Source organism: Carcharhinus amblyrhynchos, chromosome 25 (assembly GCF_965287045.1).
Source record: "Carcharhinus amblyrhynchos chromosome 25, sCarAmb.v2.hapA, whole genome shotgun sequence".
NCBI classification, from domain to species: Eukaryota; Metazoa; Chordata; class Chondrichthyes; order Carcharhiniformes; family Carcharhinidae; genus Carcharhinus; species Carcharhinus amblyrhynchos.
The window spans coordinates 4,273,748-4,299,045 of NC_137348.1; the positions used below are offsets into that span (position 1 = coordinate 4,273,748).

General features: G+C 43.4%; 2 protein-coding genes across 5 annotated transcripts in view; one reads left to right on the plus strand and one right to left on the minus strand.

Annotated features, from left to right (window-relative positions):
- Nucleotides 1-7,102, minus strand: part of ciz1a (cdkn1a interacting zinc finger protein 1a) — a 56,172-nt gene extending 49,070 nt beyond the window's left edge. For all 3 annotated transcript variants that reach the window (XM_080211898.1, XM_080211897.1, XM_080211899.1), the window contains exon 1: nucleotides 6,861-7,102. In XM_080211898.1, coding sequence (XP_080068024.1) covers nucleotides 6,861-7,009 — 149 coding nt within the window. In that variant the 5' untranslated portion in view covers nucleotides 7,010-7,102. The remainder of the gene's footprint in view (nucleotides 1-6,860) is intronic.
- Nucleotides 7,103-11,576: 4,474 nt separating this feature from the next.
- Nucleotides 11,577-25,298, plus strand: part of exosc2 (exosome component 2) — a 35,746-nt gene continuing 22,024 nt past the window's right edge. For both annotated transcript variants that reach the window (XM_080211874.1, XM_080211873.1), the window contains exons 1-4: nucleotides 11,577-11,710; nucleotides 21,506-21,607; nucleotides 22,824-22,869; nucleotides 24,269-24,358. In XM_080211874.1, coding sequence (XP_080068000.1) covers nucleotides 11,595-11,710; nucleotides 21,506-21,607; nucleotides 22,824-22,869; nucleotides 24,269-24,358 — 354 coding nt within the window. In that variant the 5' untranslated portion in view covers nucleotides 11,577-11,594. The remainder of the gene's footprint in view (nucleotides 11,711-21,505; nucleotides 21,608-22,823; nucleotides 22,870-24,268; nucleotides 24,359-25,298) is intronic.

The following is a 25,298-nucleotide window of genomic DNA, read 5'->3' on the forward strand; positions in this document are numbered from 1 at the left end:
GGGCTCTGGTGTAACCAAGATTAGGTAACTGTGTGCGCGTGCACACGCATGTGTGAGAAGATGGAGTTTGGTGTTTCAGGATATTTTCATTGCACTGTGTGCAAAGGATTTTTTCATAGAAAAAAATTGTTTTCCAGGGTATAATGGTCTTCATGCCTTACATCAAAACCACATCACTAATGTTCCACCCGTGTCCGTCCAATAGCTAAATCTGACAATCTTGAACGAAGAGACAAGGTCCTCCAGTCTGCCCGATCAAGGTTTTAAAACACAGGCTTTCAAAACTGGTGACCACAATATCAAGTCCACACCATAGATTGCAAGTGCAGAAGTTCAAACATTTTATATTATTTTATCTATACTTGCTTTACTAGTGCTTTATTTGCATTATTGCAAGTAAATAAAGCGTTACAGATAACCATAACACCATTTTATTTTGCCATTTCACCGTCAGAGCCAGGAGTCCATTAGTGGGTTACAATGTCTGCCATGATTCAAGGGGCAATGCCCTCTCTGTGGATTCAAGTCAGACTCCAGGAACTGGAGCAGATGCTCAAGTGCAGTACTTCAATGCTGCAGATTCTAACTGCTGCACTGTCAGATATGAAGTCCTTCAGATGAGACATTAAACTGAGGTCATTCAGCTTAGATGTTGCCTGATATGGAGTGCATTAGTTATGAGGAAAGGTTGGAGAACCTTGGTTTATTCTCACTGGAACGACGGAGGTTGAGGGGCTACGTGATTGAGGTCTACAAGATTATGAGGGGCATGGACAGAGTGGACAGTCAGAAGCTTTTTCCCAGGGTGGAAGAGTCAATTACTAGGGGGCATAGGTTTAAGGTGCAAGGGACAAGGTTTAAAGATGTACGAGGCAAGTTTTTTTTCCCCCCACACAGAGGGTGGTGGGTGCCTGGAACTTGCTGACAGGGGAGGGAGTGGAATTAGACACAATAGTGACTTTTAAGGAGTGTTTGGACAAATACGTGAATAGTATGTGAATGGAGGAATATGGTCCCTGGAAGGGTAGGGGGTTTTAGTTCAGTCAGGCAGCATGGTCAGTGCAGGCTTGGAGGGCCAAAGGACCTGTTTCTGTGCTCTCTTAATATCCTAAAATTCTTTGATCTGGAATAATGAGAATCAAGGGATATGGGGATTGGCAGTAAAGTGAAGTTGAGATTGAAGGTCAACTGTGACCATACAATATCAGCCATGATTATAGTGAACAGCAGAGCAGGGGTATGAGACACCCCTGTTATATTTCTTATTGCCATGGAGAGGTGGGAGGTGCTCAGTGTCCTTGGCCGATACTCATCCCTCAAACAATCACTAAAACAGATCAGATCGCTATTACGTTAGTGGGAGTTTGCAGTGTGCAATTTGTCTGCCACATTTTCTCTTTTCGCAAAGTAGCTCCGCTCCAAAAAGTATTTTGCCAGCTGGAAAGTGCTTTGGGATTTCATATGATCATAAAAAGCAATAAAAAAAGTTCAAGTTCTTTTTGTTTAACATTTCATCAGGTTCCTGGAAGAGGCCAGATTTTGCTGTAAAAACCATTTTAAAAAAAAACACTTCTGCAAAGGAAAGCAAAATGAAGGGAATGCCAGTCACAGCTACTTGACTGCAGAAGTTGGTTATGCTTCAGCAGAACTCAAACAGCAATTCATCAAACTACCCTCTGATTGAATTTATTATGTAGAGATGCTGGCGTTGGACTGGGTTAAGCACACTAAAATCTCACAATACCAGGTTAAAGTCCAACAAGTTTATTTGGTAGCACAAACTTTCGGAGTGTCGCTCCTTCTTCAGGTGAGTGAGGAGTTGTGTTCACAAACAGGACAGGTATAGACGCAAGCTTAATTTACAAGATAACGGTTCAGGCAGAAATGTTCTCTTTCTGTTGGGGAACACTTCAGCAGTCACAGGCATTCAGCCCCTGGTCTTCGGGTAAGCATTCTCCAAGGTGGTCTTCACAACACATGACAATACAGAATCATCAAGCAGAGACTGATAGCCAAGTTCCACATACATGAGGATGGCCTCAATTGGGATTTTGGGTTCATGTCACATTATCTGTAACCCCCCATGACTTGCCTGGGCTTGCAAAATCTCACTAACTGTCCTGGCTGGAGACAATACACATCTCTTTAACCTCTGCTTGGCCCTCTCTCCACTCACATTGTCTGTATCTTTAAGATTTGATTACCTGTAAAGTCTCACGTTCCAATCATTATCTTGTAAATTGAGTTTATGTCTATACATGCCCTGTTTGTGAACACAACTCCTCACTCACCTGAAGGAGCGAGGCTCCAAAAACTTGAGCTACCAAATAAACCTATTGGACTTTAACCTGGTGTTGTGAGACTTGTTACTGTGATTGAATTTAGTCTTTGAAGTTCACATAAACCAAGAGGCAGGGTAGTTAACTGCTTAAAAAACAGAATCAACCATTGGTAACATAAAAACAAAGTTAGAGGGTTTTTTCCTATGTTCCGATATAACTTATAGCAAGAAAACTATTCAATGGAAGTAAAACAATATGAACGAAGATCAGGCCATATATTAAGTAGACTAGGTCCATAGTCTCCAGAATTTAGAAGATGAAAGCTGATTTTGTTGAAATATATCAAATTCTTAAAGGACTTGACACGGTAGATGTTGGAGAGGTTTCTTACCCTGGCTGGAGAGTCTAGATGAGGGGTCAGCATTTAGGAGAGGAGAATTTCTTCACTCGGTGTTATGAACCTTTGAAATTCTTTAACCCAGAGAGCCATGGATGCTCAGTTGTTAAGTATAATCAAGACGGGATTGATGGTCATTGAGAATCAAAGGAAATGAGGATAATGCGGGAAGGTGTAGTGAAGGTAGAAGATCATGAATAGCCAGCACACTCAAGGACCAAAAAGCTTATTCCAACTCTGTTTTCTTATGGTTTTAACAGTGTACAGGATACAGTACCAGTTGAAAATATCACTTAAACCTTTTAACACTTCAACAAGGAATTCTTACTAAATGGTGCATTAAAGAAAGTGTCAACCCTGAGATTTGGATTTCAAGTTGAATTCTGGGCTGATGTACAAAACCAAAAAAATTGTCTTGCAGAAAGAATTGATCTTAAATGAATACAGTTTAGAAGCACAGGTTTACTAGGGGGCATAGCCTCAAGATAAAGGGGGGGCAGTTTAGAACGGAGTTGAGGAGGAACTTCTTCACTCAAAGGGTGGTGAATCTCTGGAATTCTCTGCCCGTTGAAGTGGTGGAGGCTGCCTCGCTAAATATTTTTAAGACGCGGGTTGATGGGTTTTTGATGAGAGAGGGGATTAAGGGTTATAGGGAGAGGGCGGGAATGTGGAACTGAGCCACGACAGATCAGCCATGATCTTATTGAATGGCGGGGCAGGCTCGAAGGGCTGGTTGGCCTACTCCTGCTCCTATTTCTTATGTTCTTATGATGCGGATGCACAATGAGTAAATCAGACACAAATTAGACTCCTGGTACACTGTTAATGAAAAAGTGAAGATGAAGTGCTCGAAGTTCTTCAATACTCTCCCTAACTCCAATTACGGCAAGAGCAGCCAGAACATACGAACACACAAAATAGAAGGAGGCCACTCAGCTTCCCCAAGCCTGCTCTGCCATTCAACAAGATCATGGTTGACTTGTTTGCATTCAGTTTCACATTCCCATCAACCCCTGATAACCTTCGATTCCCTTGGCTAACAAGAATCTACCTCTGCCTTAAAAATATTTAATGACCCCCACTTCCACTGCCTTCTGAAGCAGAGTTCCAAAGTCACACAATCCAGACAGATTTCTTTCTCCTCATTTCTGTCCAATAAAGGCAACCCCTAATTTTAAAAGAGTTTGAGACTCACCCACAAGATTTGATTTGTCAAATGTATTGGTATACGGTGAAAAGTATTGTTTCGTGTGCACTATACAAAGCATACCATTCACAGAGTACATAGGGAGAAGGAAAGAAGTGCAGAATGTAGTGTTATAGTCATAGCTAGGGTGTAGAGAAGGATCAACTTAATGTAAGGTAAATCCATGCAAAAGTCTGGTGGCAGCAGATGAGGAGCTGTTCTTGAAATCAGTTGGTATGCAATCTCAGGCTTCTGCATTTTTTTTTCTCCTGATGGAAGAAGATGGAAAAGAGCAGGTCAGGTTTGCATGGGGTCCTTGATTATGCTGGCTGCGTTTCTGAGGCAGCGGGAAGTGTGTACAGAGTCAATGGATGGGAGGCTGGTTTGCATGATGGACTGGGCTATGTTAACAATCCTTTGTAGTTTTTTTTTGCAGTCTTGGTCACAGCAGGAGCCAAACCAAGCTGTGTTACATCCAGAAAGGATGGTTTCTATGAAGCATCTGGTAAAGTTGGTGAGTCATAGTGGATGTACCAAATTTCGTTGGTCCTTTCCACATCCACCTAGTCAAGACCATTCAGGTTCTTACATACTTCAATCGAGCCATCCTTGACTCTTCTGAATTCCAGCCTGTCGAAACTCCCCTCATAAGACGGTCCACTCATTCCTGCTACCAATCTAATAAACCACCTCTGAACCACCTCCAATGCATTTACATCCTTCCTTAAAAAAGGAAGTTATCCATTCAAGTTGTATAATGTGGAAGATAGTGACAGTAACAAATATGAAGGATGTCACAAAATATATCTATATTGATTAAAATCACTCTCTAAAAAACACAATTGAAAAGGATCAACACCAACTAAACAACACTGAAATGAGGCTAAGAGACAAGACAGACCTTAGCTGTGCTCTTAAAAAAGTGAAAATAACAAAAAAACTCCAATGAAGAAAGAGATCATATTGTGGAAATGGTCAGAAGGCAAGACTTTGACAATCATAAATATCTCATGCCCAGAGATGGAGAGATGGGTCCCAGAGATCTAGACTATGCTGTAGTTAAATACTAGTGTTAGAAGATTTTTTTTAAAAGCATATGGACAGGCAACATGGTCACTGCAGACTTGATGGGCCAAATGGCCCCCATCTCCACTCTATGATTGTAAGATCAGTACTGAATGGCACAGCAGGATCGAGGGGCTGAATTGCCTGCTCCTAGATCTTATGTTATGTTCCTTCACCAGCACATGCTGCATGCAATTTAAGCAAATACATGGGTTGAGGCAGCACAAGAGCTGTTAACACCCCAGCCTTTAGGGAACAATATCAATTTCAACAGTAATACCACTCAGAACCAATTCTGCAATAAGTTGTGTGCAGTCCCATTCACCCACCTCATTATCTTACATTGGATCCCAGTCCTCAAAAGGCTTGATTTTAAAATTCTCACCTTGTGTTAAAATCTCCTCCGCTCCAACACTGGCAGCTGTCTCTTCAGCTATCCAGACTGTAAGCTCTGGAACACCCTCCCTAAAACACTCCGCCGCATTCTCCTAAGACCATTTTAAAAACCAACCTCTTTGACCAAGGTTTTAAATTATACATACCAATATAGGTGACTATTTTTTCTGATTACAATGTCATGCAGCATCAAATCGATGTTGCACTCTGACAGCATAGGGTTTGATGAGCTGAAAGGCCTTTTATCTCTGCTTTCTGTTTTTAACTGGGCCTGATTTGAAATTATTTAGCATCAGCCTGACTCTGATGGTAGCAGTCAGTGAAGAACAGTAGCACCTAACTTCAAATTGTATACACCCATCAACTTTAGAGTCAAGGTGAGGTTTGTAAAGAGATCAAATGTAGTGATGTCTCAAATGTATCAAACTTAAGACCCAAAATCAGAAATTACAAGATGGAGTGGTCTTTCAGTTGTGAATTTTGTGGCACCTGAAGTATTACCTTTTGCAGATACTGACTAACTTACTGTCTATAGGAACAGTTCCATTAATTGTTTTTCTCTCTACAGATGTTAAACTTGCTGAGAATTCCCAGCAGTTCTGTTTTTACTTGCATTTCTATAGCATCTCAGGACAACACAAACCATTTCACACGTAATTCTGAAGTGTAGTCACTGTTGCAATGTAGTGAACATCTGCAAACAGCAAAATCTCACAAACAGCAATGTGACAAATGACTGGATAATTTGTGTCAGGTGATGTGGGCTAAGAGATAACTACTGGCTCAAGAAATTGGGGAGCTCACTTTAAATAAGTGCCATCCATGGGATCTTTCATATCTGTCTGAGAAGAGTCTCAGTTTAACATCCTAGCTGGAAAAGCCGTACCAATGACAGCGCAACACTCCCTCTGTTGAGACAGTCAGCCTGGATTAGATTCTACTTTCTGAAACGCAGGTCGATGCAAATTCCCATTCAGGCCACAGATGTCCCCGATGTTTATTTCATATTTTACATCCAGATTGAAATAGGACCGACATCTTTCCACCCCAGCGTTTGCTGAACACAGGCTGACTAAAACAAAAACAGAAAATGTTGGAGAAACTCAGCAGATCTGACAGCATCTGAGGAGAGAGAATACACAGATGCTATCAGACCTGCTGAATTTCTCCAGCATTTTCTGTTTCAGATTCCAGCATCCACAGTATTTTAACTGTATTATAAACTAACTAAAAAACTGGTCACATTGTGAAAGCCTAAATGAAAGACCTCATTAATTATTTCTCACTCCACGGATGCTATCAGGCCTGCTGGGTTTTTCCAGTACTTATTGTTTTTATTTCACATTGTGAAAGCTGCTTTATAAGGAATTTAACTTAAAACAAACATATTTTTTAAAAAATTAAAAAGTGATATCATTTTCTTTTAAAGAACCACATTTTATCTCACATCACCAACCACACCATTCCCCTTGTTCAGGTTGAGAGGCGATGGATGGGTCTACCCTCATCCCCGGCCTGGATTTGAATGTCTTACCGGCCAGGACCTCCCTGTGGCGGGTGGGGGTGTGGATGAGGGTGCGGGTGCCGGTGAGGGTGTTGCTGCTGCCGCTGCTGGTGAATAAGCTGCTGGAGCTGGAGTAGCTGCTGCTGGAAATGTTGCTGCTGTTGTTGTTGAGGGAACATCTCGCCTTTACTCTGGTTTGAAAAGCAGATGCTTTCTATTATTGTCGAGCAAGGAGAAGCTCGCGCCTCAGCAACCTGCCACCGTTCGAGGTGGGGGGGGGAGGTAACCAGCGACTACAGAGCGGGACTCCCGGCACAGCGCCGCCAGTGGCCAGGAAGGCCACCATTCATGCCAGTATGAAACATGGCGCTCCCCACGCCATTCAACGCCCGTAAGAAAGATGGCGTCGATATCAGCACATGTTGGTGCAGCAACAAATTGTCCTTTAAGGAAGGAAATCTGCCGTCTTTACTTGGTTTGGCCTATATATAACTCCAGAGCCACAACAATGTGATTGATTATTATATTCACTGGAGTTTAGAACAGTGAGAGGGGATCTCATGGAAACTTACAAAATTCTAACTGGGTAGATTCAGAAATAATGTTCCCAATGGGGGGGAGTCGAGAACTAGGGGTCCTAGTTTGAGGATAAGGGGTAAACCTTTTAGCGCTGAAATGAAGAGAAATTTCTTCACCCAGAGGGTGATGAATCTTTTGATTTGATTTATTGTTGTCACATGTATTAACATACAGGTTTCTTGAGGGTTATACAGACAAAACATACCTTTCATAGAGAAGGAAAGGCTAGAGTGCAGAATGTAATGTTGTGGTCATAGTTAGGGTGTAGAGAAAGATGAACTTAATGCAAGGTAAGTCCATTCAAAAGTCTGACAGTAGCAGGGAATAAGCTGTTCTTGAGTTGGTTGGTACGTGACCTCAGGCTTTTGCATCTTTTTCCCAATGGAAGAATGTGTAAGAGCGATTGACACCCCTCAGTGTCCAGGGTGTGTAGATTAGAGGGATTGGTGTGGTAAATATGTAGGATTAACGGGATATGCGTGGCGGTCTTTAATTTTGCTGGCTGCTTTTCTGAAGCAGTGGGAACTGTATGTAGACAGAGTGAATGGATGGGAGGCTGGTTTGTGTGATGAATTGGGCTACATTCACGACCTTTTGTAGTTCCTTTTGTAGTATTTTGTAGAATGTGGAATTCACTACTACAGGAAGTAGCTGAGGCTAAAACGTTATCTGATTTTAAGAAAAAATTAGATATAGCTCTAGGGGCTGAAGGGAACAAGGGATATGGGTGGAAGGGGGAATCAGGACATTGATTTTGATGATCATCATGAATGGCAGGACAAAATCGAAGGACTGAACGGCCTATTCCTGCTTCTAGTTTCCATGTTTCTCTGACTCTCAACTTCCCTCTGAACAAGGGCAACTAGAAATGGGCAATAAATGCTGACCAGCCAGTGACACGCATGTCCCACGAAGATATAAAAAAATTGAAAATGCTGGAAAATCTCAGTATGTCTGACAGTATCTATAGAGAGAGAATAGAGCCAGTGTTTCAGCTGCGTGATTCTTCATCAGAACCCTTATCAAGCACCAGGAAGGAAATGGAAAGCAATGTTGGTGCAATGCTGCTCTGGTGAAAGATCACAAATGCTGCCAGGCCTGCTGAGTTTTTCCAGCATGTTCTAATTTTATTTCAGATTTCCAGCATCTGTAACAGTATTTTGCTTTTGACTTGTTGCTGCAAAAGTCTAGCCTTGGGTCTTCGTGGCAGGTCTTCAGTGGTCAAGAGGCAAATGGGAGGCAATTCAACATTTGGTGATTGCTGCATGGAAATTTGTAACAAAAACAGCAAATGTTGGAAATAGTAGGTTTTGGCAGCATCAGATAAATGGTCTGAAGATTGTTGACTTGCAACATTAATTCTGTCTCTGACAGAGGCTGTTAGTCCTCGAGAATTTCCAGCTTTTTCTGTTTCATCTGATGTTGAGATTGAAGTTTGACTCCAAAGTAAGAATAAAAGACTTGCACTTCTGTAGTGCCTTTCACAACGTCAGATCATCTCATAATACTTTACAGTAAATGAGGTATTTCTTATTAAATAGTCACTGCACAATAAGAGCCAAGGCACCCCTCAGCTAAACCTGAGCCACTAGAAAAGGGTCATTCATTGAATCAAGACTGGATTCATAAAGCTATTTGCATACATCCAAACAAGATGGCTACACTTCTAAAAGTTCATTTTATTGAATATTCACTTCAGTACCACTAAAGGAGGTGTTGAATTTGTTTGAGGTGCAAACCAAGATAGGAGCAGCATGGTAGCACAGTGATTAACATTGCAGGCTCACAGTACCAGGGACCCGGGTTCAATTCTGTCCTCAGGTCACTGTGTCGAGTTTGCACGTTCTCCCTGTGTTTGCATGGGTTTCCTCCGAGTGCTGTGGTTTCCTTCCAGATTCCAAAGATGTGCAGGTCAGGTGGATTGGCCCCTTAGTGTCCAGGGTGTGTAGATTAGAGGGATTGGTGGGGTAAATATGTGGGATTAAGGGGATAGGGCCTGGTGGGATTGTTGTTGGTGTAGATTCAATGGGCTGAATGACCTCCTTCTGCATTGTTGGTTTTTTTATGATATTATCTATTCCCTCAGGTGGAACACAATTCTACAGCATTATCTCAAATAAGAGCAATGGAGGTCTGTGTCCTGGCCTATTATCCTTCAAACAACATTACTAAGAACACAACTCTGATGAAGGGACATCCAGTTTCAAAACAGTTAGTCTTGCTCTCTCTCTAGAGATACTGACAAACCTGTTGACATTTTCCAGCATTTTCTGTTTTTTTGTTTCAGATTCCAGCATACACAGTAATTTGCATTTATTTCACTCAAAATATTATCACATGGCTATTTGTGCGATGTTACTGTGAACAAATGAGCTACTGGATATCCTAATTACAACAGTGACCACTTAAAAAAAAAACACTGCCTAAATGATTGGGATATTGAGAATGTGAAATGTGCTGCATAACTCGTTTAAGTAAATGTACAATGAAAGACGTGGAACTAACATCTGAATAGGTGTCCCCTCCACCCCCCCCTCAACAATATGGCTCATTTATATTTATACATCCTTTTATAGCAACCATATTGGGAGTTTTAGAATCATGGAGTCAGTCAAGCGATCAAGACTAGATCACCTCTCTGCAAAAGCATTTTCGCTAGTGCATTGATACTGTGCCTTTAAGAAATGCATTCATCTCATATTTCTTGTAAGGGGTATGTTTAAAATTCAGCTCTGTTTTACGTGGTGCTGATTTGTCTGGGCACTGGGCAGCTCAGATGCTGAAAATGCACATTAATGATTAATTTTTAGCTAGTGATGTGTTTGTTTTAATCTGAGTTAATGCATTTTTGTCTGTTTCATTTCCCCCGGGGGTTTCAGAGTAGAATTTTTATTAAGTTGATTGACAGAGTCTTGTGCTTAAGGGGAGGAGCTAATCTTATAGGCAGTTACTGCCAGATTCTGAAAGAAACAAGAGCTGTCACTCTCTCCCACCGGCTGCTTCCCTCATGTCGCCTTTGGTTCTTTTGCCAGTCATTTTTGGAAAAAGTGGAGGCATACTTATGTCGAAACTTATAAGCTCTGTGTCTATGTAAATAAGATGTCAATGTGCCAGTGTTGCAATTGGGTGGGCACAGTTTGAAGTCTCACAACACCAGGTTAAAGTCCAACAGGTTTATTTGGTTGGGAGCATTGCCCCTTCATCACATGAGTGATGAAGGAGCCTGCTAAAGGAGCAGTGCTCCGCAAGCTCGTGCTACCAAATAAACCTGTTGGACTTTATAACCTGGTGTTGCGAGACTTCTTACTGTGTAAGTAAGAGGCAGCAATGTAGCCACAATAATTACCTTAACTAATGTGTGTTTTTTAATATTTTGTGGGTATTATGGATAGCTAGGGAGTATGTTGAGTTAGAGAATATGTTGGGCTCTGGTCAAACCTCTGGATCTGAAACTAATAAGTGATGGTGTCTCCTGGTGACATTCTGCAATCTTTGTCATATTACAGCATGATGAAGACCATGGTCAGGTTTGGCTGTGGACTCAAAATGGCGGCGCCCACCATTTCCAGAGGGCGGAGAGGCCGATCGAATCACTTCACTGTTAAGAAACAAGAGAAAAAACGTGTTGCGATACCGCTTGGGCAACAATATGCCCGCTATCTCAGTCAAGTGCATCCGAAGAGTCGGAGGCGACATCGTCCAAAAGTCGGCGCCCGTCGCTGAAAGGGAACTCGGTTTGCCGGTTAAATCGCCAGTGGCAGTGTGACGAGATCAATCATCTGCCAGTAACAAACATGGCAACGAAAGCCCGACTTGGCGATTTGCCAGTATGAAACACGGCAGCTACAGCGTCATGCTGTTGGTGGATTGCCAGCATTAAAAATGGCGAAGATCACAGCGTGTTAAATATAATGACCTGACACATTCATTCTGTCTTCGCCGCAGATGCTGACAGACATACTGAATATTTTTGTGTAGTATTCCAGCATCCACAGCATTTTACCTTTTTAATTACTGGCAGAGCAGTCACCAGTGCTAAAAGATGTCAAATGTAGTCGCGAGCAAGTGAAGTTGAATGCCAATATGAAAGATGGCGTTACCACCTTTATCTTAAGCCAGATTGCCAGCATTAAAGATGGCGTGGCCGTTATAACTGGGATGAATGCTATTCTGCCAGTCTAAAATATGGCGGTAGATATTCGATTAGCAGCGGCGCGAAAGCGCGTCTCCCTCTCGGCGGACGTCGGTAAACACCTGGTGTCACCGGGAGACACCATCACCACCGATACCGGTTTCATGAGGTAAAAATATAAAAAACATGAGGTAAAGTATGGTTTAAAAGGTGACAGTGAAGCGAGAGAGCAGGAAATCAAACGTGTGTAGGTGGCGAATACTCGGCCTTTGGCTTTGAATTACTTTTATCGACGGTTGATTCTTGTAACGGTTCAAATCCAATCTTCGTAAATATAAATAAATGTGCAACAACTGGACACACTCAGCATCTGGCATACAGGTGATGTTTAGCACAGCTGTAGTAACTGTGGACAGTCCTGCTCTCAACCACATGGAGAAAAATCACGGGGCGATTTGGTACCTGAAATGAGAGGTTATAAATATCAGGAAGGACTGATTAGACATGAATTCTTTAGAAAAGAGTTGACATCAGTGTTATCCACTCATAGACTCATCGAATCCTACAATGTAGAAGGGGGCCATTTGGTCCATTGAATCTGCACCGACTACAATTGCATCGAGCTCCTATCCCCATAACTCCATACATTTACCCTAGCTAGTCGCCCTGACCTAAGGGGGCAATTTAGCATGGCCAGTCCACCTAACCTGCATATCTTTGGACTATGGGAGGAAACTGGAACACCCAGAGGAAACCCATGCAGACACGGGGAGAACGTGCAAACTCCATACAGTGACCTAAGCCAGGAATCAATCCTGCTCCCCTTTTGGTATGAGGCAGCAGTGCTAACCACTGTGCCAACATGAGAACAGCTTTGAATAGGTTTTGCAACCCAACTGGTCCGCAAAGCAAGCTCAAAGGGTGGTGACAATCAGTTAACTGAGCTGCTTTGTTTCTGATGGTATGCTCCAATCTTTTGTAGAACACGTTTTTTTCAAGAATAAATTGTCCCGATTTTTAAAAAATCAGAATTGATATATTCAGTGACTCAGTGAGGGAAAATAATCAGCAAATTGCTTATGTGTGCTGACTCCTGTCTTGCTTTCCTGCATCTACATTTAATAGACCTCTAGCTGGTGGCTACCCTCCTGAAATCACCTCTTGCAAAGCAATATCACTCATTTCAACAGTACCAACATCTATTTAGGTGAAAGTTGAACATATTTGAAATTTGCTGCACCACTTATTTTGCTAAAATTGCACATTAAACTTTCATTGGCAGGCATGCAGTGATGTCTGTTGGTCAGGTTACATAAGAACATAAGAAATAGGAGCAGGAGTAGGCCATCTAGCCCTTCGAGCCTGCCCCGCCATTCAATTAGATCATGGCTGATCTGTCGTGGCTCAGTTCCATTTTCCCGCCCTCTCCCCATAACCCTTAATCCCCTCTCTTATCAAAAACCCATCAACCCGCTTCTTAAAAATATTTAGCGAGGCAGCCTCCACCACTTCAATGGGCAGAGAATTCCAGAGATTCACCACCCTTTGAGTGAAGAAGTTCCTCCTCAACTCCGTTCTAAACCGCCTCCCCTTTATCTTGAGGCTGTGCCCCCTAGTCCTACTGTCTTTTTCGAGCGGGAAGAGTCTCTCCACCTCTATCCTATCCATCCCATTCATCATCTTATATGTCTCAATGAGATCGCCCCTCATTCTTCTAAACTCTAACGAGTACAAGCCTAGTTTATTCAGCCTCTCCTCATAGCTCAATCCCCTCAACTCCGGTATCAGTCTCGTAAACCTCCTCTGCACTCCCTCCAGGGCCAAAATATCCTTCAACTGTTTTGTGAAAATCGACAACTAAACAAAGCAAGGTTCTTCCGTTATTATCCTGTGCATTATATTCTGTTGCTCTAAAAGTTAAGAGCATCAATGTGCTATGACTGGCAAGCATATTGGGCCAACAGTGACTTTGAAAGATCATGGAAGTGGTTCATTGGGATAGAGGCAGAGAGAATATTTCCACTAGTGGAGCTTTGGGATTCAGAGTTACATTTCCTGATGTTGCAGTCTGTTTGTGGGCCTTTGTCAATCTGCATCTAACTCTTATCTAACTGTAATTTTGCTCCTGTAATTTTAAATTCAGTTTTCCAGAAGTGAGAGAATTTAGGATAAGAGTTCATAATTTCAACTTTTTAACTAAACAATTCAGAAATTATGATTTAATAACTTCAACTTTGAGATTAGATTTATGCTCACCAAAGGATGTGGAGCTAAGGTAGATGACCAATGTTTGGACACAGATTGGCCATAATTTGAACAGATGGGCTGAATGGCCTACCCCTGTTTCTACCAAAAATCTACCCATCTCAGCTGTGAAATTTTCAATTGTAATCCTAGCTTCAGCATCTTCAAAGAATCCCTACAGTGCAAAAGAAGTCCATTCAGCCCATCTGTTCAAATTATGGCCAATCTGAGCCTGCACCGACAACAATCCCACCCAGGCCCTATTCCTGTAACCCCGTGTATTTACCCTTTTAGAACCCATGACAGAAAGGGCCAATTTAGCATGGACAATCAACCTAGCACGCACATCTTTGGACTTTGGACGTGCACAGATGTGGGGAGAACATGTAGGCACCGTACAGACAATCACTCAAGGTCAGAATTGAACCCGGGTCCCTGATGCTGCGAGGCAGCAGTACTAACCATGCTGCCTGTTTTGGATGGTGCATCCAGGTTTTTATCAACCTTTTGGTGTGCAGTTGCATCCTGACATCACCCCAAATGATTGTCTTTATATGCCCTGTATGGGAACAGAACTCCCACTTACCTGAGGAAGGAGCAGCACTCCGAAAGCTGGTGGATTTTGCTATCAGAAAAACCTGTTGGATTTTAACCTGATGTGAGACTTCTTGCTGTGATCACCCTGAATGGCTGGCTCTAATTTTAAGGTTATGCTCTCTCACCACCATTCCTCCCTCCCTTCTTCTCTCTCTCTCTCTCTTTCTTCCACCACCACCCCCCCAACTTCTGCTGCTACGAGAAAAAATAGTTTATCTTTATTTATCCCATCAATCCTTTAATGATATTAAACATCCTAATTAAACCAGTCCTCATAGTTTAACCCTATTGTCAGAACTTCAGTCTTGCTTTGGTAACCTATATGGGGATGAAGAGGGAGAAGTCACAAATAATGATAATGTCAAAATGTGTTGAAATAGTTTTAAAGGACAACAACACATTTTATTGGGAAGTTCAGATCCACAAGATGTTAAAATTTGGGCCGTTGGAATAGGAGGTGACCGTTCAGCCCTTCAAGCCTGCTACTCATTTTAGTGAGCTCATACACATACATAGAATCAATCCCTACAGTGTAGAAGGAGACTATTTGGCCCATTGAGCCCACACCGACAATCCCACCTGGGCCCTATCCCCATAATCCCATGCATTTGCCCTGCTAATCCCCTTGATACTAAGGGGCAATAGCATGGCCAATCAACCTAACTCACATATCTTTGGACATGCACTTTTCCCATATCCCTTAAGCCCTTCAATATTTGATTTGTTATTGACACATTTTGCCACAAGAGGACACAGGTTTAGTTGCTGGGGAGTAGGTACAGAAGAGATGTCAAGGGTAAGTTTTTCACTCGGAGGGTGGTAGGTGCGTGGAATCGGCTGCCAGCGGTGGTGGTGGAGGTGGATTCGATAGGGTCTTTTAAGAGACTTCTGGATGAGTACGTGGGACTTAGTAGGATTGAGGGTTAGAGGTAAGCCTAGTAGGTAGAGATGTTTGGTGCAACTTGTGGGCCGAAGGGCCTGTTTGTGCTGTAGTTTATCTATGTTCTATATTAACATATAGTGAAAAGTATAGTGTCTTGTGCACTATGCAGACAACACATGCTGTTCATAGAGAAGGAAACAACAGTGTGCAGAATGTAGTGTTACAATCATAGCTTGGGTATAGAGAAAAATCAACTTAATGCACGGTAAGTCCATTCAAAAGTCTGACAGAAGCCGGGAAGAAGCTGTTCTTGAGTCAGTTGGTACGTGACTTCAGACTTTTGTACCTTTTTCCCGACGGAAGAAGGTGGAAGAGAGAATGTCCTGGGTGAGTAATTATGCTGGCTGCTTTGCCGAGGCAGTGGGTAGCGTGGACAGAGTTAATAAAAAAGAACAAAAACAGCCTGGGAAACAGGCCCTTCGGCCCAACGAGCCTGCGCCGCCATTTTAACATTACCAGTCCCCCCCCGCACCCCCATGACCCTTATCTATTGTCTTATGGCAATCCACATTGAGGGAAACTAATTTAGGGACAATTTATTACTTCAAATCAGCCTAATAGCACATCATAAGAACATAAGAAATAGGAGCAGGAGTAGGCCATCCAGCCCCTCGAGCCTGCCCCGCCATTCAATAAGATCATGGCTGATCTGTCGTGGCTCAGTTCCACTTTCCCGCCCTCTCCCCATAACCCTTAATCCCCTCTCTTATCAAAAACCCATCAACCCGCGTCTTAAAAATATTTAGCGAGGCAGCCTTCACCACTTCAACGGGCAGAGAATTCCAGAGATTCACCACCCTTTGAGTGAAGAAGTTCCTCCTCAACTCCGTTCTAAACCGCCTCCCCTTTATCTTGAGGCTGTGCCCCCTAGTCCTACTGTCTTTTTTGAGCGGGAAGAGTCTCTCCACCTCTATCCTATCCATCCCATTCATCATCTTATACGTCTCAATGAGATCTCCCCTCATTCTTCTAAACTCTAACGAGTACAAGCCTAGTTTATTCAGCCTCTCCTCATAGCTCAACCCCCTCAACTCCGGTATCAGTCTAGTAAACCTCCTCTGCACTCCCTCCAAGGCCAAAATATCTTTGCGCAGGTGCGGCGCCCAAAACTGCACACAGTACTCCAGCTGCGGCCTCACCAATGCCCTATACAGCTGCAGCAAGACCTCCCTACTTTTATATTCAATCCCCCTCACTATGAAGGCCAGCATCCCATTCGCCTTCCTGACCACCTGCTGCACCTGCAAGCTGGGTTTTTGCGACTCATGCACAAGGACCCCGAGGTCCCTCTGCACCGTCGCCTGCTGCAGTTTTTCGCCACGTAAGTAATAGTCCTTCCTACCATTATTCCTACCAAAGTGGACCACCTCACACTTGCCAACATTAAATTCCATTTGCCATTTCCTGGCCCATTCGCCCAGCCTATCTAGATCCTTCTGCAGACTCTCCAAATCCTCCGCACAATTTGCCGTTCCCCCAATCTTGGTGTCATCAGCAAATTTCGACACCCTACACTCGGTTCCCTCCTCCAGATCATCTATATAAATGGTAAATAGCTGAGGCCCCAGCACCGACCCCTGGGGCACCCCACTAGTCACCAACCGCCAATCCGAATAGCACCCATTGACCCCCACTCTCTGCCTCCTATTTGACAACCAATCCTCTATCCACGCTAACACCCTACCCCCAACTCCATGTCCCCTGACCTTCTGCAATAACCTCTTGTGAGGTACCTTGTCAAACGCCTTCTGAAAATCCAGAAAGACCACATCCACCGGCTCTCCTCTATCCACCGCCCTAGACACATCCTCATAGAACTCCAGTAAATTTGTCAGACACGACTTCCCTTTAATGAAACAGTGCTGCGTCTGCTCTATCAAGCAATTCCCTTCAAGATGCCTCGTAATTTCCTCCTTAATGACGGATTCTAACATTTTACCTACCACAGACGTTAAACCAACCGGCCTATAATTCCCCGCCTTTTGCCCGGCACCCTTCTTAAACAACGGCGTAACATTAGCCTTCTTCCAATCTTCCGGCACTTCCCCGGAATCCAGCGACGTCTGGAAAATAACCACCAAGGCATCCACTATCACCTCCGCCATTTCTTTCAGCACCCTCGGATGCAATCCATCCGGTCCTGGGGACTTGTCCACAATCAGCCCCTCCAGTCTGTCGAGCACCGCCTCTCTAGTAACAGTAATGTCATTAAGACCCTCCAGTCCTACCACCTTTCCATCGCTAACACCCGGCAAATTATTCACGTCCTCCTCCGTGAAGACAGACACAAAAAAGTTATTCAATACCTTATCCATATCCCCATCCCCTACCACTAGGTCCCCTTTCTCATCCTCTAAAGGACCAACGTTCACCCTAGCCAGCCTCTTCCTTTTTATATATTTATAAAAACTCTTGCTATCCTTTTTTATATTAAGTGCTAGTCCAGCTTCATAGTTTCTCCTACCCTTCTTTATCAACTTCTTTGTCAATCTTTGTTGACATTTAAACCTCTCCCAATCCTCTTCTCGCCCACTACTCTTAGCTACTCTAAATTCCTCCGCTTTTAATTTAACACTTTCCTTCACCTCCTTCGTTATCCACGGCTTATTACCTCTCCTCCTACGGTCCTTTTTGACCATCGGAATAAATTTCCGCTGAGCACCAAGAAAGATCTCCTTAAAGATCCTCCACTGCTCCTCAGCAGACCCTCCCTCCAACGCGCTCCCCCAGTCCACATTCGCCAATTCTTCTGTCATCCTACCGTACTCCCTTCTATTCAAACAAAGGACGCGTGTCCGGGAACCCACTTTCTCCTCCTCCATCTGCACCAGAAACTGCACCACACAATGATCACTCTCCCCAAGAGGATCCTTCACCGCAAGGTCCCTAATTCTACCTGCCTCATTACATAGCACCTGATCCAAGATAGCTCGCTCCCTCATCGGCTCCAACACACACTGTTCCAGGAAACTATCCCGGCAGCATTCCAAGAACTCCTCCTCGAGCCCACCGTGTCCAACATGGGTCGACCAATCAATATGCAGATTGAAATCCCCCATAACTATGGCTGTCCCATTCCTGCACGCTGCACTTATTTGCGCGTTAACAGCCCGCCCCACCTCCAGATCATTATTCGGGGGCCTATAGACGACACCCACCAGCATCTTCCTCCCTTTGCTGTTCCTAATCTCCACCCACAACGATTCCACGTTCTGCTCCTTGGCTCCAATGTCATCCCTTGCTACCACCTTGATGCTATCCTTAATAAGCAGAGCTACGCCACCCCCTTTTCCCTCCTGCCTATCCTTCCTAAACACTTGATAGCCCTGTACATTCAGCTCCCAGTCCCTGTCACCTTGCAGCCACGTCTCTGTAATGGCCACCAGATCGTATCCATTTGTGTTGATCTGCGCCACCAGCTCATCCACTTTATTCCGAATGCTTCGTGCATTCAGATAAATCTTTGGGTGTGTGGGAGGAAACCGGAGCACCCGGAGAAAATCCACGCAAGCACAGGGAGAATGCGCAAACTCCCACAGACACTGGCCCAAATCCGTATGTCTGCACAGCAAACAGTGATAGTCACTGAGCTGTCGTGTTGCCTAGCATCTGGTCCAGTTTAAGCACACACTAACGACATGAAGCACTAGGCTAATCTCGAACATTCAAGAGCAGCCCCAAGTATGACCCATCGCGTGTCTGCCCCTCATTGGACAACAAGGTGGACTGACTTAAAACCTGTGAATTAAAAGAGAAAAAACATTATTATCGTACCATATCATGGTATGATAATACCATCCCTCATGGTAGGTTGGTAGAAAAGATTAAGGCTCATGGGATACGAGGCCAGGTATCTAGATGGGTGGAGAACTGGCTTGCTAAGAGGAGACAAAGAGTAGTAGTGGAGGGGTCCTTTTCTAGCTGGAGGTCTGTCACTAGTGGTGTGCATGATGTGGCTGCAGGGCTCAGTACTGGGACCTCTTCTCTTTGTAGTGTATATAAATGACTTGGAAGAGGGAGTAAGTGGTGTGATCAGCAAATTTGCTGATGACACCAAGATGGCTGGATTGGCGGGCCGTGAGGAGCAGTGTCTAGCAATACAACGGGATATAGATAGGCTGGTATATTGGGCAGATGTATGGCAAATGGAGTTTAATCTGGATAAATGTGAGGTGATGCATTTTGGCCGGAATAATGTAGGGGGGAGTTGTATGATAAAAGGAAAGCCCATAAAGAGTATAGAAACGCAGCGAGACCTGGGGGTGCAAGTGCACAAGTCTTTGAAGGTGGCAGTACAAGTGGAGAAGGTTGTGAAGAAAGCGTATGGTATGTTAGCCTTTATAGGAAGGGGTATAGAATATAAGAGCTGGAGTCTAATGTTGCAGTTGTATAGAACGTTGGTTAGGCCGCATTTGGAGTACTGCGTCCAGTTCTGGTCGCCTCCTACCGGAAGGACGTGGAGACTCTGGAGAGAGTGCAGAGGAGGTTTACCAGGATGTTGCCTGGTATGGAAGGACTGGGTTATGAGGAAAGATTGAGCAAATTGGGGCTGTTTTCCCTTGAAAGACGGCGACTGAGGGGGGATCTAATAGAGGTATATAAGATTATGAAGGGTATAGATAGGAAATAGCTTACCTCTGTTTACTCTATGTTAGAGACACACAGTATGAGGGGCCATCGGCTTAAGGTGAGGGGGGAGAGGTACAACACAGATATTAGAGGGAGGTTTTTCACACAGAGGGTAGTGGGGGTATGGAATGCTCTGCCAAGTAAGGTGGTGGAGGCAGGCACGCTAGATTTGTTTAAGAGTAACTTAGACAGGCACATGAGTGGGTTGGAGATGGGAGGATATAGGAGATTGTTTTAAATAAAGTTCATAAACAGTGGGACGCCCCTGGTAATGGAAAAGGATATGGGATGGTAATAATGTTTTTTCTCTTTTAATTCACAGGTTTTAAGTCGGTCCACCTTGTTGTCCAACGAGGGGCATACACGCGATGGGTCGTACTTGGGGCTGCTCTTGAATATTCGAGATTGGCCTAGTGCTTCATGTCGTTACTGTGTGCTTAAACTGGACCAGATGCTAGGCAACACGACAGCTCAGTGATTATCACTGTTTGCTGTGCAGACACATGGATTTGGGCCAGTATCTGTGGGAGTTTGCGCATTCTCCCTGTGGTTGTGTGGGTTTTCTCCCGGTGCTCCAGTTTCCTCCCACTCCCCAAAGATGTGCTATTAGGCTGATTGGAAGTAATAAATTGTCCCTAAATTAGTTTCCCTCAATGTGGATTGCCATAAAAACAATAGATAGGGGTCATGGGTGTGCGGGGGGGACTGGTAATATTAAAATGGTAGCGCGGGCTCGTTGGGCCGAAGGGCCTGTTTCCCGGGCTGTTTTTGTTCTTTGTTCTTTGTATGTCCTTTTATGTTACAGGGAGGCTGGTTTGTGTGATGGATTGGGCTACATTCTTGACCTTTTGTAGTTTAATGTGGATAACAAAAATCTTTTTATTTAAAATTAACAAGTGATTACAATTCACGTTGTCAGTAAAATATTTTGTGATTTCATGGGGAGGTGATGGCCTAGTGGTATTATCACTCGACTATTGACCCAAAAATTCAGCTAATGTTCTGAGGACCTGGGTTCGAATCCCGCCACAGCAGATGGTGGAATCTGAATTCAGTAAGAAATATCTGGAATTAAGAATCTACCGTTGACCATTGTTGGAAAAACCCATCTGGTTCACTGATGTCCTTACCCAGTCTGGCCTACATGAGACTTCAAATCCACAGTAATGTGTTTGGTTCTCAACTATGCTCCAAGGGTAACTAGGGATGGGCAATATATGCTGGCTGGCCAGCCAGCCCACGTCCCACAAGTGAATTAAAAAAAACAGCATCTTTATTATCCAATTGAATTCTTCCTCTCTTTTTAATATTTCTGTGACTAAAGCAAAGAAAATGAAAAATTTTTTTTTCAGCCTCCCTGTGAATTTTCACCCAGCGCTTTTGCAGCGATGCCTTGGAGTTACTGATTCATGTCCTGGACAATCAGTAACCCTTGACTAGGAGAGGACAAATCTAACAACTGAACAATGCTCTTTCTTCAGTGTGTAACTGCTCTGGATTCTTTTCTTTTGTGTGGACTCCTATTATTGTATAAATGTTGTCTTTTTCCAGAGGTCATGGCACATACATGGAAGATGAGAAACTCATTGCTTCGGTCGCTGGGGCTGTGGAAAGAGTCAATAAATTGATATGTGTCAAGCCACTTCAAACAAGGCAAGTCTTCGACACTTATTGTTTGTGCTGTGTGCGTGTGAGCATCGAGCGAAGGGCAAGCCTTTTCAATTGAAAAGAAAATGTTTTTGTTCCAGTTTCACAAACTGTCTGTATTAAAATCTGAAAGGAGGCCATTCAGCCCATTGTGCCTGTGTAGTTTCTTTGAAAGAGTTACGCAATTAGTCCCACACCCCTGCTCCTTTTCTATAAGTCTTTTTGAGGTCTTTTAAAATTTGTGTCCCCTTTTCAATGTGACTTAACTCCATGGAAAGGATACCTTTGATTTTTCATTCCCTTTGCCAACCTCTGCCCCCCGCCAAGCTTCAAACCATTATAAAGCATTTCCTGTCAACTTAAATAGGCAGACAGGATTAGGAGCCAGGGGCTTGTTTAAATGTTAAAACCACAAGATAACAACTCCAGCGATGTATTACCATGACTGGACTGTCAGCATAGATTATATATTGACATCCAGGAGTTGGACTTGAATTCATAATCTTCTGACTCAAGTGATACCATAAGATACAGGAGCAGAATTAGGCCACACGGCCCATCACGTCTGCTCCGCAATTCAATCATAGCTGATTTTTTTTTTCTTGTCCCTACTGGGGCATTGCTGTCACAAGGCAAGTTAACAATATAAAAACTCTTTAGGGACCATAATCTATATACAGTTGTTAATCGGGTCACTTGTTTACGGTGACTATATATGTCAAATTGTGTTTTCATTGGTGTTGGTTCCAGAATTTTTCTGGTGGTTTGCAAATTGCATTGCCCAATTTATCACAAAAACAATAAAGCTGTCTCTACATTGATGATTTAAAGGAAGCACTTGCATTTGAGCTGGAAAAATAAACCAACTGAAACCAAGAACAGCTTAGTAAAACATTCCAAGGTACTTCACAGGATCTGACACTGAACTGTAGAAACAGACAACTAAGTTCTTGATTAAAGAGAAAGGTTTACAACAACATCTAATAGGGGGAGAGGGATGGAGTGGTTTATGGAGGTCATAACTAAAGGTCTAGACAGCAAAAACTGCATTGGTGGGGTGAAGAGAGTGGGGACTGTGTAAGAGTCTAGATCTGGAGGAATGTGGAGCCCCCCCTGGGCTGGAGGAGTTTGCAGAAACTTGAGATGTTGTTGCTGCGGGAAGCAAGATATGTCTTTGAACACAGTTGATTAATACAGTGATTTTGAATTTTTATTTCATTAGGTACAATGGAGAAGTTGGAGATGTTGTTGTGGGCAGAATTACAGAGGTAAATTAAAACCACTCCATTTTGTAAGAGGAAAATTCTAGCTGCTAGGAAGGACTTGTGCTGAGAGCATTGCAAAAAATAAAGTGTTTTGGTAAAACTGTGAAGGTTGAACAAGTCTGCATGCCAATTAGATATCTTGACTGAGCATCAAGATACTAATTTGAAATTTAATGCAAATACTTGGAGATGAAATGGGTGTTTTGTTTTATTGGAATTGTGACGTGCTGAGTATTCATCATAATGAGGGACACAGCACAACCTGCCTGGAGGAAACAAATCACACAGGACAGAGATTTAAAAACAGGGGATTTGGAAGACTGACACTCTGGTGAAGGCTTTTATTTTTGATATGTAAAGAAGGGCAGGGCACTGAAGTGAAAAAAAGAAGCAAAGAAGTTATTGAAAGGGTGTTGTGGATTGATCTTTGCAAAAATGGACTTTGTTGGGATGACAAATGGCTTTTTCCAGGTACCGTTCCTCATGTCTGAGTAAATCTGTGTAGCTGAATCAGTTTTTCTATTTCAACACGTCCATTTGCTACTGGAAAGAGAGATATTTACTTTCTCTTCTGCTCCAGTTGGTAAGAAACCTAACCACTTCCCTCCTTGTGCTGAATACTATTAACCATTTGTGAACTAATGTGCACACCCCAGTCTATCTTAGCAATTTCCTCTATATGCTATGTCCTTGCACATAGAATCCATACAGTGCAGAAGGAAGCCCATCGAGTCTGCACCAACTGCAATCCCACCCAGGCCCTATTCCCGTAACTCCTCATGTTTTACTCCTGCTAATCCCCCTGACACTGGTGTTAATTTAGCATGGCCAATCAATCTAACCTGCACATCTTTAGACTGTGGGAGGAAACCGGAGCACCTGGAGGAAACCCAAGCAGACACAGGGAGAATGTGCAGACTCCATACACAGTTGTAAGGCAGGAGTGCTAACCACTGTGCCACCATGCCACTCTGTATATAATCTCTATCTCTTTGACTCTAACCTCCTCCTCAATACCTTTGATTCACCATTTCTACCTGTTGCATAAGTACTGGACCCTTTTGGAATTCTGTCATCCAGCAACACTATATTGTCACACTCCTCTTCTTGCCTTCAGATTCTTTATTTAAATTATTTTTGCTTTGCATTGCCCACCAATTGATGTCCCTTGTTTTGTCACTATACTATAAAGTGCTCAACTTTCTCTCTGCATGCAGTGTGTCTGACTGTTACAGAGCTGTTTGTTCATTGCCCTGCCTACATTTTAGAGTAAACCATACCCCCCACTTTTTGTTGGGCACAGAATCAGGAACTCTTTGGCTTGGGGAAGAGGGCTGGAGAAAGGCCAGAGCTTGGCTTGAGTCCTACAACAATGTAACTGAACCTTCCTGAATAATTGTAGGTACAGCAGAAGCGATGGAAAGTGGAGACCAACGCCAGACTGGACTCTGTGTTGCTTCTTTCATCTGTTAACCTTCCTGGAGGGGAACTGGTGAGTAAAAGACTTGCATTTCTTTAGCATCTTTCATTACCTGAGGACATTTTAAAGTGTGTTGCAGCCAGTGGAGTACTTTTTGAAATGTAGTCGCTGTTATAACTCCAGGTATATGGCAGCCAATCTTTGCACAGACAGCAATGTGATATTGACTAGATAATGTGTTTTAGTAATATGTGTTAAGGGATAAATATTGGTCAGAACACCCTCTACTGTTCAAAATGTTAGGGTGGCATGATGGCTCAGTGGTTAGCACTGTGATTCACAGTGCCAGGAATCTGGGTTCAATTCCGGCCTCAAGTCACTGTCTGTGTGGAGTTTGCACGTTCTTCCTGTGTCTGCATGGGTTTCCTTTGGGTGCTCCGGTTTCCTCCCACAGTCCAAAGATGTGCAGATTAGGTTGATCATGCTAAATTGCCCCTTAGCATGGGTAAATATGTGGGGTTACAGGAATAGAGTCTGGGGTTGGGATTGTGGTTGGTGCAGCCTTGATGGGCCAAATGGTCTCCTTCTCCAATGTAGGGATTGTAGGATTCTATGAAAATAGTAGTTGTGTCCAACTGAGACTCGTATCCCAAAATCGATACCTCTAGCAGTTCAGTGCTTATGGATTGTATCAGCCTGGATTTTTATGCTCCGGTTTCTGAGTGGTGTATATTGTGTACTGTGGATGCCATGCAGCTCAATGTAGCAATTCATCCCAAATATCTGTTGGGAGCTCTACTTCCTGTTTCATTCAATCAGAACCTTGCCCAGCAGAATTTCGCAGTCTTATTTCTCAATTTCAAAGCTGATTAAATGCTGTGCGGCTTATCATAGTATTGAAGCTGACTAATATAAAAACAGAAAATACTCAAAAATCTCAGCACGTCTGGTAGCATCTGTAGCGTTCTGAAGAGTCACATTGGACTTGAAACATTGACTCGGTTTCCCTCAC